The sequence below is a fragment of the Puntigrus tetrazona genome, chromosome 4 (genome assembly GCF_018831695.1).
Source record: "Puntigrus tetrazona isolate hp1 chromosome 4, ASM1883169v1, whole genome shotgun sequence".
NCBI lineage: Eukaryota > Metazoa > Chordata > Actinopteri > Cypriniformes > Cyprinidae > Puntigrus > Puntigrus tetrazona.
In genome coordinates this window covers 24,606,451-24,619,836 of record NC_056702.1, presented here as the reverse complement: position 1 = coordinate 24,619,836, position 13,386 = coordinate 24,606,451, and the positions used below count along the sequence as shown (strand labels likewise).

Sequence of the window (13,386 nt, the reverse complement as noted above, 5' to 3'; positions counted from 1 at the left end):
CAAAAAGAATATCTAAAAAGTCTTTCACTTGACATAGTGTCTTCATTCCCTCCTGATGATACAAATATGTTAGCAATATATACTAATATTTTAGAAATAATATTACATACAAACACTCGTCCTACCTTGTTTTGTTTCTTCAATTTAGCTTTACTATAATAACAGTAAAGTACAATAAGCTTTAAAAAAATTGACAATCTGTCCACATAAATATGTGCTTGTCCATACAACATCATTGTCATGACTCAAATCATCTTTGATAATGTCTTTATTCACCACATTTTATACTTGATCATCTAGATAAAAAAATGTTTATGGCCAGCAGTCATATCAACCTGTAGCCCAAGACTGGTGCCAAACAAAAATCCTATATAACTGCATCAAATTAATAATTATTTTTGATACTTTTGTATTAAGGGACAGTTGATCTATTAAGCGGAGTTGATTTCCAGAGGCATTTAAGAAAAATATCTTTATTAAATGAATCATTTGGAGCAAATCTGGGTAAAATTTACATATTACAATAGCATTGTGACTGATTGTTTTGAGGATGCTGATGACTGATGGAGGTTTATTGGGACAGTCCCTCAGAGAGGAGTAAAATACAACAGGCAGTTAAGCAGTCCGATCGGCAAACAAGTTCAAGGGATTTCCAGATAGCACAGACAATAATACAGGCAATGGTCGTGACACAAATATCAATCCGAACAGGTTACAGGAATACAAGTGTGATCCGAAGAGACAGTGGTCAGAGTAAACAGGCAAGGTCATACACAAGACATCTTACTGCTACTGATTTATCACACATCTAGTATAATGTGTATAATGTGTAGAAGTATAATGGGTAGAATCTCTCCTCAGTCTGTTCTCATTCATCAACACAGTTCCACTGATGACCCAGGATAAACGATAAACCCAGCATAGAGCGGTTGAGTGAATGTTGTGTGGACTGCATGGATGAGGCTCATCGTGTCAGAGATGCTGTAGAAGGCCAGAGTTCCTGCACTGTGGTCCACAAACACTGCTATTCTAAAAATCTTATCGAACAGATCTGTTCTGCTGCTGATGGGCTTCACATTTAGATCAGTCACTATGTTATTGTGTCTGAATGAGTAACTGTAGGGAGAGCAGATCAAACTCCAGGACTGATCATCATGTCTAAACCAACGCTTACAACTCTGTCCGTAGCTGTGAATGCTCTTATACAACACCGATATAAACACACCATTATCTCCACTCCACTCGATCTCCCAGTAATAGTGTCCACACAAACTCTGTCTACACAACACCTGACACGCATCGAATCTTATTATATAATGATCTTCTTCCACATGTGTCACCTTTCTGTTCTCCTCGGACAGAATGAGTTGAGTGTTTGCTGTGTTTGGATCCAGTGTGAGAGAACAAGCATCTAAACACAAGAACAGAGACATTTCTAACGATAGCAACAATCAATACAGCCATTTGTGTGTTTGTAGACATACATTTTTGTAGTCCTGCTGTAATCCTGATCTCTCCTCCGTGATCCACACTAGAAAACACACACAGTGTCACATCAGTAAACAAACACACAAGCACACACACGTTGGTTTTTGTGGTTTACGGCACCCATAGGCGTAATGGTTTTTATACTATACAAACTGTATGTGCTATTGCCCTACACCTAACAGTACCCCTTACAGGAAACCTTTAGATTTTTAAAAACACATGATTTAGTATGTTTAGTAAGCCTTTTGAATTGCGGAGACATAAGGAGTGTGAAAGATTGTAATACTTCTGTCATACCCGTGTCATTACACACATTTTTGTCCCTGTAAACCACAAAAACCAGTACTCACACACACACACACACACACACACACACACACACATCCTCCTACAAAGTAATTTATCAAAACCTTGTCAGTAGTCTTATATGTTCTATTTCCTAATAAATACATTTCCTTCCTTGTTATCTAGTATTTTTTACTTCACATTCATTTGGTCCTATACCCTTGTCACGGTTGTGGTTTGGCGGGAAGGAGCAGACGACAAGTGAAATAAACTTAAACAGATTTAATTCTCTAAACGGGCAAAATAAATATATACAAGCAGGCAGGCAGAACATAAACCACACGTATGTAACCTCGACGATCGGACAAACGGAATACAAACACACAGGACTAAATACACAAGGAAATGACTAAATTAACAGGGAACAGGTGAAGACAGTTATACAATTAACACGAAGGGAAGGTAGGGCACAGAGAGCACATGGCACGAGATCTTTCCTCAAGCGCATTCTTCTACTGTTGTAGGGGTTTGACAGTGATCATGAAATGCGGTTAGAATGTCCTGTTCTTAATCTGTTCATTATCGTTTGCCCCCTCATAATTAACTCCTTGCTTGCCAAAACACAGAAGGTGGTGGTATGTGAAAATATTCAGTTTCTTTTCTTACATGGGTTACATCTCTTTTGTTTGATAACAGGTTCACACATTGCTTTATTTCTAGTCGCTGTGTTTTCAGCTTACATTTACATTTACATTTAGTCATTTATCAGACGCTTTTATCCAAAGCGACATACAAATGAGGTAGGCAATAGAAGCAATTAATATCAGCAAAAGGGCAGTAGTGCATAAGAGTGGGGTCTTGGCTTACCTAACGCAGACACGAGGCTTTTTTTTTTTTTTTTAAACAAGAAAAGGATAGGAAAGAGCAGGAGAAGAAGAAGAAAGTGCAGCTTCCACGTAAAAACTCTAGCTGTGTGTTCCCATCTGTTTCTTTGTGTATTCATTATTGTGACTCCTTGCCTTCATTTTCCGCCCCCAAAAAGGCTGATATTCACCTGCATCTTTATAGTAACTCTTAGCATGTTCAGGTGGGTTTAATTCGGGTTGGAATGAAACTCTGTAGGAATTTAGCTTTTCAGAAAAAGAAGTTGGCAAGCCCTATTTTAAAACCATGCTAACATGCTAAACATTAATTTCATACAAATATTTATTTTACATTATATTTTTAGAAAGCAATGCAAGTGTTTTGTAGTTGAATGTTAAAGTGAATATAAGGGTGGTTTAACACCGCACACATCATCTTTTGCATGTGTATATTTAACTCAAAGTTTATTTGTTCCTTTGCATATTAATAATCTTTTCAGTTTAAGCCAGTTATGATAAATACACACTGAGAAGTTAAAAGAATAAATCAAAAAGATTCAGCTGCTCAGTATACTTGAGTTTTGCCAGTGTGCAGTTTGGATCCTCCAGTTTTTCAGAGAGAATCTTCACTCCTGAATCTCCAGGATGATTGTAGCTCAGATCCAGCTCTCTCAGGTGTGAGGGGTTTGAAGTCAGAGCTGAAGACACATAACCACAGCCTTTCTCTGTCACCATACAGCCAGACAATCTGAAAACACAGTAACATTCCTCATCAAATTAGTTTGCCATTCAAACATCATTAACACAATCACTGTCACGGTTCCGTGGTTTCTCGGGAGAGAGAGAGTACTCGAGACTCAAAATAAACTTAAACAGATTTAATCTTTTTTTTAACTTGCAACATAAACATAGGCAGGCAGGCAGAGCGACAGAGGACTGAGGTGGAGCCGGAGGGAAGAAGGAGCCTGACAGAGCCGGTGGGATGGAGGGACGTGGCGAGCTCCTGATGGAAAGCTGAGGATGAGGGCAGGGGCTGCTGGGATCCATCGTCGTGGTATGAACAGGGTGGGTAAACTGGAAGCGCACGTGGCGTGGGCACTGGAGGGAGTGCTCGGGGTGCGGGCATTGGAGGGAGCGCTCGGGGCGCGGGCACTGGAACTCGGGGGACCGCTTGGGGCGCGGGCACTGGAACTCGGGGGAGCGCTTGGGGAACAGTCTCTAGGGTGTGCTCTTGAGGCAGGCATTCAGGATGGCTGGGCGCGACCAACGGGCTAACGGGACGGCTGGGCGGGACCAGCGGGCTAACGGGACGGCTGGGCGGGACCAGAAACTCAGGATACAGGGGAGGTGCCCAGTCTATGTACAGGTCGACATCTACCGGCTCCTTTTGTAGATCCAGCAGCCCCAGGTGGATGATCAGCTCATCCTCAGCCGATGTGCGGTGGGCGGAGCTCCACTCCGCGCTCTCGCTGTCAACGGCTGTCTCCACCGCGGCAAGCTCTGTTGCCGGCTCACGCACCTGGTCTGTCGCAATCGGCTCGGGTCCGGTGGCGCTCCACGGCTCTGTCGCTCTCCTCAGCGATGGTACCGTGGTCGTCCTAGACTCGGCGACTGCGCCCTCCATGGGCCCAGGCTTGGACTCCGCGACGCGGGGAGTTGATGGGCTGGGTTCTGGATCTGGAGTGGGGCTGGTGTCGTTGTCCTCCAGCACAACAGTCATTGACGATTTGCAGGACACCAGCACCCACTCGATGTACGCGGCGATGCTCTCTCGAGGGCCATTCCCGGACAGCTTCACTCGTGTGGTGGTGTTTAGTCCTCGGAAATGGATTGAGCACAGGAAGCTGCCCGGGAAGCGTGAGTCGTTCGCGAGGGCGAGGAAGTCCTTAGTATAGCCCTCGAGAGAGCGATCCTCCTGCTCCAGTAGGAGGATGAGGAAGTTGGGGTCGTTATAAGGGGAATAAAAAATAAATAAATAAACAAAAGGGGAAAATACGCCGCTTTACTTCAATGGTCCGATCGTTCTGTCACGGTTCCGTGGTTTCTCGGGAGAGAGAGAGTACTCGAGACTCAAAATAAACTTAAACAGATTTAATCTTTTTTTTAACTTGTAACATAAACATAGGCAGGCAGGCAGAACAAAAAACACACGTAGGGACTTCAACGATCGGACAAACGTGAACACAAAACACAGGGCTTAAATACACAAGGAAATTAACTAAATTAACGAGACACGGCTGCAGACAATAATACAATTAAACACGAAGGGAAGGCAGGGCACAGATAGCACGTGGCTCGAGACAAAAACAACAAAAAGAGTCCAGAGATGTGACAATCACTTGAGATGTAGCTATTATTTTTTGTATTTCACTTTTGAGTCTCATAAAGCCTCTGGAGAAGGTATGGATGGTTCCATCCCATGGCCAAAGTCTGAGGTTGAGGTTGATCTTGGCCCTGTTGTGGTTGAGGGAATCCGTTTTGTCAAGGAAGCACATGGCTGGGTGTAAAATTGGGCTGTGGGCTGTGGTGCAACTGCAGAGATGAAGATGCAGAGACTGCCAGGAGCGTAGAGAGAGAGATGTCTGATCAAGAGCATTTCCATGATGGTGAATTTCCAGGGTTAAGTGGTATTAGTTTGGCTCTTTGTGGTCAAGAGCCATCTCCCCAGGTTTGGGAGATCCCAAATGGCTCTATATGTTGGGACCTGCTGGGCACACTCCACACGCTCAGCAATCAGAGGATTTGCAGTGTCATTTGACTTGAAACATGGTGCTTATTATGGCATCAAAAGTTTTATTTTTGTCTCATCTGACCAAACTATTTCTCGCAGTATTTCACAGACATGTCTATTGGCTGGTGGCAACACATGTCACTGAAGCAGACTGATGTTAGCAACTTAATTACACAAAGCCTTATCACATTCTCAACCATGCAGAAGATGCAGATTTAATAGAAATTTATGATGATAGCAGTTTACCTCAGAATCTCCAGCTTACAGTTTTGACTCTTCAGTCCATCAGAAAGAAGCTTCACTCCTGAATCCTGCAGGTCATTGTTACTTACATCCAGTTCTTTCAGATGGGAGTGTGATGACTGTAAAGCTAATGATAAACTCTCAACAGACTGAGCAGTGAGATTACATGTAGAAAATCTGAACAAGAAGAACAAAGTAATTGAATAGAGAATTAATCTTAACAGTGTGGTTTTTAGGAATTAATGCAAATAAAACAAAAAAATGTATTTCAATATTTGAAACTCAAACCTCAGTATTTCCAGCTTACAGTTCTTCAGTCCATCCGAAAGCAGCTTCACTCCAGAGTCCTCCAGATCATTGTTACTCAGGTCCAGCTCTCTCAGGACAGAGTTTGAAGATTGTAGAGATGAAGACAAACTTTCACAGGACTGACCAGTGAGTTTACATATGGAAAGTCTGAAGAAGAAAAGCAGAAAAAAAATTCAAATATATAATGATTCTTAACAGTGTGACTTTTAGTAATTAACTGGAACCCAAACCTCAGTATCTCCAGCTTACAGCTCTTCAGTGCATCTGAGAGATGCTCCACTCCAGAATCCTGCAGGTCATTGTTACTTAGGTCCAGCTCTCTCAGGACAGAGTTTGAGGACTGCAGAGCTAAAGACAATCTTTCACAGGACTGAGTTGTGAGTTTACACCCAGATAGCCTGTGTAAAAAGCAAGTATTAGAATCGCTAGTGTTTAACATTGCTCGGTTGTTCAGTGACAGAGAGGGTGCCAACTGCTGTGGAGCAGCTCAGTACAATGGTACACATTACATTAGGTAATGGTTTATTAAATCAGATCGAAATGCATGCCTTCAACCTATTGTGGTAATTAACACATGAATTTACACTAAATTAGCATTAGTAAATAATAGTAGATAACCAAGCCATTATCAAATGATCAATTTATTAATCAGACACTTTTTCTTAGTGGCTGATATGGCAAATTGTCACTGAATAGTTTAGTTTTTTAGCCAGTTAAGGTCAAGTATAAATTAATGTACATTAAAAATATATATAGTTCAAACACATTAAGACATTGAATAAATGAATGCTTAAGTCAAACCTTAGTATGTTTAGTTGACAGTGTGAACTCTTCAGGCCAGCAGAAAGCAGCTTCACTCCTAAATCCTTTAGGTGATTGTTGTTCAGATCCAGTTCTCTCAGATGAGAGTTTGATGATTGTAGAGCAGAACAAAAAACTTCACAGTGCTGGCCAGAGAGATCACAACCATTTAATCTGCAAAAATAATGTTTCTGAATATTATTTTCTAATGCACATGTTAGAATTTATAAAGGAAGATATCTTTTAAAGCATTTTGAGAATTACAACTAGTCACCACTTATAAGCAAGTACTAAATATAGTGTAGAAACTTTACTGGCCTCAAACATTGCCTACATGCTCAAGCACACTCAAGAAAAAAAAAGTTTGCCACAACGCATCAGCAGATACAATAATTATGAATGAGTTAGTGAAAAACATCAAGGAGTCTGCATTAATGCTATTGTTTTTATAAACTAGTGCTTTCTTTTGTTTAAGTTGTAGCAAATTAGCTCAAAAGAGAATCATTTAAGATTTTATAGACAATTTGAACAGATTTACTGCTTGTGGCTAATCCCGATTCATTAAAATCCAAAATATAGTGAAAACAATATTAAGTGGCACAGCAACAAGTTTGGCGGTTTAAGACATTTAAAGGAATAGTTCATCAAAAAGGAAATTACAGCATATTCTACTTACCCCCAAGCCATCCTAGGTGTATATGACTTTCTTCTTCCAAGCTTCATAATTTTGGTGGATAGTGGCCATGATTTTGAAGCTCTGTAAATTGGATATGTTTGGAGGGCTGTCACATGTCCTCTGAAGCAAATCGACAGGCTTTTGTAACAAAAATATTTCTAGTTTTAAAATTCTAACCTGATTTCTGGCAATGGAAATATGCACTTTAAAATCATGGCTGCTATCCGTCAGCATAAGGAAGCTTGGAGCCAGGATCATTTTTTAAAAAACTCCTGACTGTGTTCATCTGAAAGAAGAAAGTCATATACATGTAGGATGGTTTGGGGGTGAGTAAAATGTGCCATAATTTTCATTTTTAGGTGAACTATTCCTTTAACTTAAGCACGAAGAATCTCCTCTTTTCAATGTACATAAGACTTTACTGGATAAATCATACATATAATCTAACACAAACACATAAGCTCACACAATCATACATCTTGTAGGGAGAGAAAGAATGAAGGAAGGAGTTTAAGACAGAGCTGCAGACCACTAGCTCTCTAGGACCGAGTTTGGACAGCCCTGGTTTAAGAAAATGAAAATGTGAATCCCACATTTACAGCAATACGTGCAATTCTAAAGACCTGAACTTATTCATTTAATTAGCCTTCGCATTGTGTTCCTCAGTGAGGTTGAATTTGATATTAATTTCACAAGTTCAGCATGAATCTGGAGGTTACTTTCATTGCCTTTGTGTTACAGGTATTGATTGACTGGAAGTTCAATAGTCATTGAAGAGGTGTCTTGAGTTGTGGGCTGTTCGAAGTTTTAGGTAGGATGCAATAAACTTAACTCAGAGTTTAAAAATTCTCAGTACTATATTTATATACAATATATATTCTGTAAGCCATGTGGTGGTGGTGTTTCACGCTCAAGTTTTTTTTTTCTTCTTCAGGTCGACTAACGGTTAGATGACTATCAGGGGGCAGCCCTAGCAGAATTGTAATTTTTTGCAAAAAAAAAATTGTATTGTAAAAACCGCAAAAAAATTAACTTGAATTAAATTTTTTAATGATAGTAAAAACCTTTGACTGAACAGCAGTAAGAGAAATTACTCACAGGGCTTTTCGGCAGCATCTAACAGCAGAAACCAGTCTGGTGTAATTTGAAGATGTTGTGAATCTCTTTGGGTTGAACTCATCCAGCACCTTCTCAGACATCAGTAGTATGTAGGTCAACACTGTGCACATTGAAGATGAGAGATCTCCTGGATGTTCATTTGAACTGAGGTAACTCTGGATTTCCTCATATAATGAATGATCTTTGAGCTCAAGCAAGCAGTAGAATAGATTGACAGAAGCTTCATCTGAGATGAAGTACCCATTTTGTACTTGTTTAATGTATTTAGTTGTTTTTTTGATGCTCTCTGTGGTGTCTTCAGTGTGTGTAATCAGGCCTTGGAGCAGGTTTTCACTAGATTTCAGTGAAACACCCATCAGAAACCTCAGGAACAGGTCAAGGTGTCCTCTCTGACTCTTCAAGGCTTTATCAACCACCTTCTGCAGTAGCTCCTGCAATGTAACATTTTTTTTTGGCTTGTCAAAGAAAAACTGAAGCTCCTGCATGTCCTTGTTCAGGTAACAGATGAACACATGCACTGCAGCAAGAAACTCCTGAACACTCAGATGCACAAAGGAGAAGACTTTCGTCTCATGAAGTCCATCTTCCATCTTAAAGATCTCAGCGATCATTCCTGTGAACTCAGTGCCTTTACTCACATCTATACCACATTCTTCTAAATCTTTCTCATAGAACACAATGTTTCCTTTCTTCAGCTGTTCAAATGCAAGCTTGGCTAACTTCAGAATCATTTCTCTATTTAAAAGTAAGAGCTTTGTGCCTTGTCTTTCTTCTTGTTCATCATACTTCTGGTTCTTCATGTTCATCTGTATCAGCAGGAAGTGAATGTACATTTCAGTGAGTGTTGTGCTGATGTTCTCTGCACTGTTTTTGATGAGAATATCCTGAAGTACTGTGGCTGTGATCCAGCAGAACACAGGAATGTGGCACATGATGTAGAGACTACGAGACGTCTTAATGTGTGAGATGATTCTGGAGGACAGACTCTCATCTGTGAATCTCTTTCTGAAGTACTCCTCCTTCTGTTGGTCAGTGAATCCTCGCACCTCTGTGAACAAACCCACATACTGAGGAGGGATCTGATTGGCTGCTGCTGGTCGTGATGTCACCCAGACAAGAGCTGATGGAAGCAATGTTCCTTTTACCAGATTTATAAACAGCACATCTACAGATGATTTTTCCTCACAATTAGGCAGAATTCCACTGTTAAAGCTAAAAGGAAGTCGACTCTCGTCAAGTCCATCAAAAATAAATAGATTACATTTGTTGTATAACTTTACTTTAATAGATTTTTCCAATTCCTTCAGTTTAGGATAGAATACCTGTAGAAACTCATGTAGATTGACCTCTCTGTCTTTTAACGTGTTTATCTCTCGAAATGGAAAAAGGAACACACAGTCTATACACAGTCCCAGTCCAGGATAAGTTTTTGCACAGACACCGTTTTTCCAATGCCAGCGATGCCCTTAGTCAACACGGTGTTCTTATCACTGTTTTCCTGCAATAAGCTGAACATATCATTGCATTTGATTGGTTTCCCCTGTGTTATTTTCTTCCTGAAAGCCTCATCAATCTTCAGAATCTCGTGTTCCTGATTGACTTCTTCAATATCTCCCTCTGTGATGAATAGTTCTGTGAAAACATCTTTGAGATGCGCTTTATTTTCTTTCTTGCCCTCAAAAATACATTTTGCTTTCTTCTTCATGTTGGTTTTGTGAGTTTCCAAGAACTTTTGCAGTCTTAAAAATTCTGTAATAAATAGGATGTAGGAAATATCCTTAACATTTGTGTGTATATATATATATATGTATATATTTCAGCACTGTCCAGGACAGTGTTTTATGAAACAAGTTCACCAAATAAGCCATTTTTATTTCAGTTAGTCCACCTTCTTGTCAGTTGGTTTAAAATAAGACATACTAGCAGAATAAGCCTGGCTTATTTGGTAAATTGCTCTATAAAAAAGACACTTGAACTGATATCAAAACATAAACCAACATGTCAAAGTCACTTGAGCTCCATGCAGGAAGGAGAATAAAGCTGCCTTCATGTTAATTTAGTATTAGGTGTCTGATTATTTTTGTGTAGAATTACATCACATATGAGTTGACATATATGCAGTGTTAAGTATACTGGGTGTTTTAGTGTTTGATTAATATTCATAAAATTTCTCAGCTCTGCACGTAATCATTCCTGACATTGTGTCACTATCTGACATAATGGGGTCTCTCTTTGGATCCCAATCACCTCTATGTAATACAAGAAACAGCCAATGAATATTGAAGAGTGGAATTTGAATGCCAAGTCACTCCCCATATATACAGGTAGATAAGTAGGGCATCTATTCATTCAGGTTTGTGCTGAGAGCCCGAGAACACAACTCAGCTTTGACGTTGGAAAAATGGAACAACTAATAAACTGCTTGCCAGCACCTGCATCATCAAATCTAATAGTAATAGATGAGGGATATTTGGCTTAAACAGTTAAAAAAATTAGTCTGAATTAGTCCAGCCCTCAAGTTTGTTACCTGTTTGTATCCAAAGGGAATAAAATAGCTGGCAATGGGAGGAACCCTGAGAGGCAAACAGGCCTACTTGAGCATCCCTGAATTAACTCCAGATCAGCTGGACTGACACTTTTTCCAAGAGCATGCACTTTCATGAGAGCACATCAGCTGAATGACTGAACTACATCTACCTCCAAACGAGGACATGGCTGGTGAGTTGTGATGGTGAGATGCGACAAGAGCATACTCCAGCTTGATGGTTAACTTAAGCAAGTGTTGTCCATCTTCAAGCAGTGCTGCTATCAACTCGAGAAAATTAATATGATACTGTCCAGGAGCTCAAGACTGCCTGCCTGTGGCATACAGTGGCTCTGTCACAAATCCAGGTTATGAACGTCCACTACTTTTTCTACTACCACTTGTTGTACTACTAAGTGAGACCCGTAACATCGGTTATCGATGTACTGACTAGCATGACTGACTGAAAAGGGAATACCGTTGTATCTGTTGCTGAATTACCTTGATTTTCTGAGTTTTTCTCTGATATACCTGAAAATGAGAGCGTTGATTTGTGCAAAAAAAGAAAAAAAATGTTACATACAGAATGCAAGAATTACTAATCTTTACTTAAAATGTCAATGGTTTGTCTTGTTATAGTGATGAAAATGTACCATTTCCAGCAGCATGCGAGGCATAAATGGTCACTGGTCCTGTGATGGTGTTGCCAGTGAATACAGGAACACTGACACATGCACCTGTTTCAGCGTTTACATCAACACTGACACCGATCTGAGCACTGCTTCTCATCTGGGCTGGAGCTTTGTGAAGAGAAAGAGAGAAACTGATTTATTATTATTTTTGCATTCGACTTGAATCTTTACATTTTAAAGATACGGGTAAATGTTGTGTCTAGAGATTGTACACTGACTATCATTTGCAGCTCTTTTTACCTTTTAGTTTGTTCTCTAAATCGTCAGCCAGATGGTTCAGTTTCATCTTTCTCAAGATGTTCAGTGTGATCTTCACAGATCTTTCTGGTCCACAACATGCCATCATCAGATCCACTGTGTCAACAGTGTCTGAATTCTCTAGATTGACAGCTGAAGCGTGAGCATCTTGTTTTAAGTGCCATTTAAACCTCTTCAGTTTTTCTTTGTCTAGAGTATGCAGTGTGGCGAGAAGCTGCTCTGACGTCATCTTTGGGTTGTCTTCTGCAAGAAAAAGAAAGAAAATAGTTGGCTTTTCTTCATTCAAAGTGCTGTATTGTGAGAAAAGAGCTCAGGTAGGCACAGCAAGATTGGGCTGCATTCTAGTTCCCTTTGCTCACCAACTTCCCTCTATCTCATTTCCTCGACACACACATATATATATAACAAATTATAAAGTGCTCACTCTTAATGAATAATGAACACTGCTTTGTAGACAAATATGCCTTTTATTCGTTTTGTACAGTTATTTATTGTTTAGGCCTATATAACAGTGATTTTACACCATGTGACTACAATCTCAGAATGTACAGCTTTCTATGATATGAGAGGTTTAAACAAAGTCATCAAGATGGCAAAAGTCTCAAGCACAACATCGTGAAAAAAACGACTAAATGCACATAAAAACTACTAAAATTGAAAAACTCACATCAAACGATATTCAAAGCTCTTTCTATTTCCTCTTCTGAATCCCTTGTGTTGAACAGCAGCTCTGAAATACTGCGCACTTCTGTAAATGAAATGAACCTGCTTCCTGCTTTCTTTTAGAAAGGATGAAAAGGAGAAGAATAGTTAACACACACACACACACACACACACACACACACACGCGCAGGCTAATAAGGCAAAAGCAGAACATAAGGATAATCAAACAAGGAAGACAAAACCAAAACAATCCAGCGTAGCGTTATTTCTGGCCAATCACGTTGATTAAGCCCACGTCAGCTGACCCCCATCTACTTACAGGACACCTACTGTATCTAAGCATCCATATATTAGGTCTTTCAGTATTACTAGCAGTTTCGAGTTACTCAGTAGCTAATTACCCACCTCCAATCCCAACTCTTCCTCCTCTGTCAGTCAGGATCCAGCCTTCTGGTTCTCCTTGAATCAGACTAATGTGTGTACGAGAATTATGAATTTTAACCATATCTGCAATACATTCTGTTATCCTGGGGGGTTATTACTGCACTCATCTATGCTAAGGTGCATGCATGTGCCCAGAAAAGAAACATACCACCAATACAAACTGTATACTAATTGTCAATCACATCTGACGAAAGTGGTCTCGCTTCTCAAAAACGTATCTAAATTACGACCTATGCTTTCAACGTCTAATGCAGAAATATTAATTCATGTGTTTATGACTTCTAGGTTAG

The 13,386-nt window shown here is 40.0% G+C and overlaps 1 protein-coding gene across 1 annotated transcript; it reads right to left on the bottom strand.

Moving 5' to 3' along the window:
- Positions 1-445: 445 nt before the first annotated feature.
- On the bottom strand, positions 446-12,800 carry LOC122342946 (NACHT, LRR and PYD domains-containing protein 12-like). The gene is given in 13 exon segments (XM_043237169.1): positions 446-1,411; positions 1,485-1,531; positions 3,211-3,384; positions 5,614-5,787; positions 5,899-6,066; positions 6,150-6,317; positions 6,721-6,894; positions 8,495-9,923; positions 9,926-10,264; positions 11,541-11,570; positions 11,693-11,839; positions 11,972-12,232; positions 12,657-12,800. Coding segments are annotated over 12 exon segments (3,633 nt in total). The 5' UTR covers positions 12,219-12,232; positions 12,657-12,800; the 3' UTR covers positions 446-875.
- Positions 12,801-13,386: the final 586 nt, after the last annotated feature.